The sequence below is a fragment of the Muscardinus avellanarius genome, assembly GCF_963383645.1.
Source record: "Muscardinus avellanarius genome assembly, chromosome: 6".
NCBI classification, from domain to species: domain Eukaryota; kingdom Metazoa; phylum Chordata; class Mammalia; order Rodentia; family Gliridae; genus Muscardinus; species Muscardinus avellanarius.
In genome coordinates this window covers 1708854-1714853 of record NC_137791.1, presented here as the reverse complement: position 1 = coordinate 1714853, position 6000 = coordinate 1708854, and the positions used below count along the sequence as shown (strand labels likewise).

Genomic DNA, 6000 nt, shown 5'->3' with positions numbered 1-6000 from the left:
TGCCCACCAGGGCCAAGGGGAGGAGGGGTAGGTGTGTGCCAACTCCTTTTTTTTTTTTTTTAATTGCATGTGAATGCTATTTTCTGGAGAGAGGAGGCTGGACCTCAGTTCCAAAGGGCTCCGGCCGCCCTTGTTAGAGGGGCGCGGGGCGGTGACTGCAGTGGGCGCCCCGTGCCCACAGGGCGCCTCCAGCCGCCGTGTCTTGCGCCTAGGTCCATGGAGGGGAGCCCGTCCCTGCGGCGCACCACGGTGCCGCGCGAGAAGGGCCGGCGCCAGGCGGTGCGCGGCCCGGCCTTCATGTTCCACGACCGCAGCACCAGCCTCACCGCCGAGGAGGAGCGCTTCCTGGACGCCGCCGAGTACGGCAACATCCCGGTGGTGCGCAAGATGCTGGAGGAGTCCCGCACGCTCAACGTCAACTGCGTGGACTACATGGGGCAGAACGCGCTGCAGCTGGCCGTGGGCAACGAGCACCTGGAGGTCACCGAGCTGCTGCTCAAGAAGGACAACCTGGCGCGCATCGGCGACGCGCTGCTGCTGGCCATCAGCAAGGGCTACGTGCGCATCGTGGAGGCCATCCTCAACCACCCGGGCTTCGCGGCCAGCGGGCGCCTCACGCTCAGCCCCGGCGAGCAGGAGCTGCGCGACGACGACTTCTACGCCTACGACGAGGACGGCACGCGCTTCTCGCCCGACATCACGCCCATCATCCTGGCGGCGCACTGCCACAAGTACGAGGTGGTGCACATGCTGCTGCTCAAGGGCGCGCGCATCGAGCGGCCGCACGACTACTTCTGCCGCTGCGCCGACTGCGCCGACCGGCAGCGGCTGGACGCCTTCAGCCACTCGCGCTCGCGCATCAACGCCTACCGCGGGCTGGCCAGCCCCGCCTACCTGTCGCTGTCCAGCGAGGACCCGGTGCTCACGGCGCTGGAGCTCAGCAACGAGCTGGCCAAGCTGGCCAACATCGAGAAGGAGTTCAAGGTAGGCGGCCCCGCTGAGCACCTGCCCTGCGCAGGCCTGCTGGGGATGCGCCCGGGATGCGCTGGGGATGCGCTGGGGGTGCTTGTGGATTGAGCTGGGGATGCGCTGGGGGTGCTCTGGGGATGCACTGGGGATGCGCTGGGGATGTGCTGAGGATGCGCTGGGGATGCTCGTGGATTGAGCTGGGGATGCGCCCGGGATGCTCTGGGGATGCGTGTGGGTTGCGCTGGGGAAGCGCTGGGGATGTGCAGGTGTCCTGGCGAGGAGACCCACGCCCTCTCCCTACCCTCTGCAACTGAGGGGTGTGCCGGCTGCTCGCCCAGTTCTTCCGCTGTCTTGTAGCTAGTTGGAGGAGCCTGCAGTGTTGCTTTGTTGTTGTTTATTTGCTTGCTTTGGTTTTGTGGTACTGGGGCTTGAACTCAGGGGCATTCTACTTCGGAGCTGCAGCCCCAGCCCTATTTATTACTTATTTATTTATTTATTTATTTATTTATTATTTTTTGCGGTACTGGGGCTTGAACCCAGGGGCATACTACCTCCAAGCTCCAGCCCCAGCCTTACATATTTATTTGTTCATTTAGCAGTACTGCGGCTTGAATCCAGTAACATCCTACCTCTGAGCTTCAGCCCCAGCCCTATTTTTATTTATTTATTTATTTATTTATTTATTTATTTATTTATTTATTTATTTTCAGTACTGGGGATGGAACCCAGGGACATTCTACCTCCGAGCAACAGCCGCAGCCCTATTTTTTATTCTTTATTTTGAAACAGGGCCTCACTGAGTTGCAAAGGGCCTCACTAAGTAGCCGAGGCTGGCTGTGAACCGCGATCCTCCTGTCTCAGCCTCCCGAATGCTGGGATTACAGGCGTGGGCCCCTCTCCCGGCTTGCTCGCTTTCCTTTATTTCCCGGAGCAGGTGCCTGGTTCCTGGAGGCCCTCCTCTCCCAGGGTGCCCCCTGCTCGGGTACTAGTTTTGAAAGGCCTGTTAAACGAGCTCAAGCATTTGAATCGCCCTTTAGAATCAAAGATCAAAAGGCTGACAAAAAAATACCATTAAAGCCATTTCATTAATGGAACAATGCTTCTCCCTGCATCCCACAAGCGTGTTGGAGGGCAGGGAGACCTAGACACCAGGGCAGCCCAGAAACCCGAGGACAGCAAAGTGTTTGGCTTTAATGGATTTTTTAAAGTGAGTGAACATTTTCCCCCCTGCTTTAATGGCTTTGTTTTTAAACGAGTGGACATTTTTCTGGGCATAATTTCAAGGCACACAGCATTATTTTACAGATATGTACATTAATGTAGCACCTTTTCATTTTCACGCGATTGCTATGTCTTCCTCCACATTTTGCATTGCCCTTGATAGTGGGTCTAGGGCAAGAGAATCGTTAACAGTTCTGATGACAGTCACCCTTTTCAGTGGCCTCCTTCCTCTCATTTTCACCTAGAGGAGGCTGTAGACACGGCTTCCTTGGATTATTTACTAGATGCCACATTAATCCTTTTTAGTCTGGTGTCGTGGTGGCAGATCTCAGAAAGGGTTTGTTCTTTCAGCTTTTAAAATGGTTTTTCATGATTAAGTCAGATTTATTCAGGTGTAATTGGCAATACAATTCAGGTTAAGGAAAATCTGTTTTCCTCTGGGGGTTGCAAGGAAAAGGTAAGAAAGCCATTTCTCCTCGTTCCACAGCCACAGAAGTCCTTAGATATCCATCAACCCTCACTGGGTCCTGTAGAGATCTGGCCTTAGTATAATCTTGTTAATCAACTGAAAAACTTCTGGCACAAAAGCTTCACATATTTATTATTTAAAAAGTCTCAAAAATGAGGAAAACGAGCCGGGCATGGTGGCACATGCCTGTAAATCCCAGTACTTGGGAGGCTAAGAGAGGAGGATCGTGGGTTTCAAGACCAGACTCAGCAACCTAGCAAGACCCTGTTTTGAAAGAAAAAATAACCAGGTGTGGTGGCACATACTTGTAATCCCAATATTTGGAAGCTGAGACAGGATGGTCAGAGGCTCTCAGCCAGCCTCAGGAGCTTAGTGAGGCCCTGTTTCAAAATTTAGATAGAATGGGACTAGGGGTGTAGCTCAGAGTAGAATGCCCCGGGGTTCAATCCCCAGTACCAAAACAAACAAAAAAGTAAATATAAAAAATAAAAATAAAAAGGGCTGCAGGTGTAGCTCAGAGGTAGAATGTCCTGTGTTCAGTCCTCAGGACCACAAAATGGGGGGGGGGGGTATAAAGAAGAACATAATTATTACTTTATATCTGTTTACTTTGAAGACATTTATTATGTGGTACGTAAAAAGATTTATTTCCTTGGATCCAAGATAATTTTTTTTTTTAGACAGAACTCAGAACAAGTTAAAAACTCCAAACTGGTCAGAGAGGGTGGAAAAGCACATGAAAAATATTTTCAAATATCATTTCTTTATTTTGAAATAGCCATAAAAACATAATTCTAAATTTATTTGCCATAATTTCAGTGTCACACAGACCTTGTTTTTATGCACTTTTCTCGATAGATATTGAAAGTCTGCAAAATAAATTCTATAAAAGGGAATCTTCCCCAAGGTTATGTTTTAATAATTTACTAAAGATGGCAATGTTTGCAGTTCTACCCAGAGAAGTCATCTTGCTGGAGCAATGGTAAGAGAATTTGTTATTCATAGTTTCCTCCAAAGCAGGCTAAATCCATATGAGTAATTCTGAGAATTTCCTCCACTCAGGCCAGGCATGGTGGCACACACCTGTGATCCCAGTAACTTGGGAGGCTGAGATGGGAGGATCGCAGGTTCGAAGACAGCCTCAGCAACTTGTTAGTGAGGCCCCAAGCAGCCTATAAAGACCATGTTTCAAAACAAAACAGAAACTTAAAAAGGGGGGGGGCGGGGGCTGAAGCTGGAAGGTAGAATGACCGTGGGCTTAATCTTCAGCACACCCCCACCCCACACGCGTAGAATTACCTTCACCCAGACTTGAAGTGTCACCTTCTAAAAAACTTTTTGTGCTTTTATTGGTGCATTATCTTCATGTAAGTCGCGCTGACAGTGGCATACATGCACAGGCTCTTGGTGCCCGCCCATTTCCCTCCCTCCCTACCCGATGCACATGGATGTATTCACACGGATACACTCAGTCTATGGCAGTCACTTCTGATAGCCTTTCAAAGGCGGGGGAATATCCGAAGGAGCGAAAAGAGGACCAAAGGAAACTGAACTGTGGGCAGCCGAGCATCTGAGGCCGCGCCAGGAGCGCTCCATCTCGCCCCGTTCTGGTTCTCCTGCAAGGCTGGCCCAGCACGCCCTCCTGAGCACGCGCTCCCGGGCAGTCCTCTCTGAAGCCAGGGTCTCCAGAGACCGCACAGCTCCTCCCCTAGCCCGAGGCGCCTCCCTTCATCCCCAGCCTTGCGGTCCTCTCTTACCGCCCTCCAGGGTCCTGACACTCAGCTCTGGAAGGGCACCATGCAGGTTATTTTCTGCAGGAAGCTGGTGACCCACTTTGCCCTGTCCCGTGGTGCTGGCTAGAGTCACTCCACAGGGACTCAGCTCCAAGTACCAGCCTTGGAATGAAAAACTATCTAACATACTCCACAATAGGAATGGGAAAGGGGTGATTTTTCCTTCTCGGACATCCACCCCCATGTTATCATTTTGTTTTTGATTTGTGGGTCTGGGGATGGAACCCAGGGCCATTCTACCTCTGAGCTGCACCCTCAGCCCTATTTGTTATTCTTTATTTTGAAATGGTCTCACTGAGTTGCAGCAGGCCTCACTAAGTAGCTGAGACTGGCCGCGAACCGCGATCCTCTGGTCTCAGCCTCCCAGATGCACAAGCGTGCACCACCATGCCTGGCTCCCCTATTTTATTTTATTAATGCCCTTACCATCTCGTATCTCACCCCTGAAATGGCCTTCACGTAGGCAGGCGCCGTGCAGGGGAGTCTTAGTGACCCTGCACTTTTCAAAAGTCCTTAAGGAATAGGGCCGAGGGCAGGCAGAGTGCTGAGCACACAGAAGGTCATCCCCCGCAGAGGTCACACACTTGTAGATGATAATGGAGGACAGCCGGTGACAGGTACTGGAGAAGTGCTTTGGGTGCGCAAGCGCCCTGAGGCTATTGTGAGGCGCAGGTGTTGGTCGGGGACTCTGCTCGGCCACGTGCCAGGGACCAGGAAGCCCGTTGCTTGCTGGGCTGTGAGGAAGCAACGGGAAACGCCGGGGTTCTGACAGGCTCCGGGGTGCACCTGCTCTGTAAAAAGCAAAACAAAACGACAAAGCCATCTCCCTTCCCCCATGCCTCAGCTTGCCTCTCCTTAAAGCCAAAACGCAGCTTCAGTGTGTATCACAACAGCGATATAAGGGAACAAGAAAATGAAAATAATCCACAGGAAGGACAGGTTTTAGAGCAGGAAGATATTCTGGGAATCAGCTAAACAGACCACAGGTGAGGAGACAAAGGCTTCAGCCGAAGTCCATTTGCCAAGCCTCGCGTTGAGTAGCTTGGGTCCCCGTCCTGGGGTTAGGTCTAGAATAGCATACCTCACGGTACTGAAGTACTTCTGTGCTACCTAACCTACCAAGATCTGAGCGCTTCCTCCTCGTAGCACCCGGAGGAGGTAGGGTTATTCTCATCAGAGAGGGTAAGTATTTTCCACAAGGTGGCACAGCAGGTGAGTGGCTGAAGCGGTGTTTGAGCCCAGGAGGTCTGGCTTCCAGACTTTAACTACTGACCATCCCGCCCAAAGCTCTCCTGCTAGAATGGGGTGCCAGGTCCCCTGAGGATGCAAAGGGGCTGGAATGGAGGCTGGGCTGTAGGCCTCGAGAGATGCAGTGGGGCCGTGGTTAAGACTGGCTCCTGTTCTGGAGGGCGGCAGCCGGCTTCTGCCTCTAGCAAGCCGTCCCTCTTTCCCCAGGTCGGTTGAGAGAGTGGCATTCCATGACTGCAAAAGCAATTCACTGGGCATGGTGGCGCATGTCTGCAGGGAGGCGGAGGCAGAAGCATCACT

At 52.2% G+C, this 6000-nt stretch overlaps 1 protein-coding gene across 1 annotated transcript in view; it reads left to right on the top strand.

Annotated features, from left to right (window-relative positions):
- Positions 1-216: 216 nt before the first annotated feature.
- The window catches only part of TRPC3 (transient receptor potential cation channel subfamily C member 3), a gene marked incomplete at both ends in the record, with an annotated part of 41217 nt that continues 35433 nt past the window's right edge, over positions 217-6000 (top strand). Inside the window, one exon of the mRNA XM_080696972.1 lies at positions 217-984. Within this exon, the coding sequence (XP_080553098.1) occupies positions 217-984 (768 nt within the window). The remainder of the gene's footprint in view (positions 985-6000) is intronic.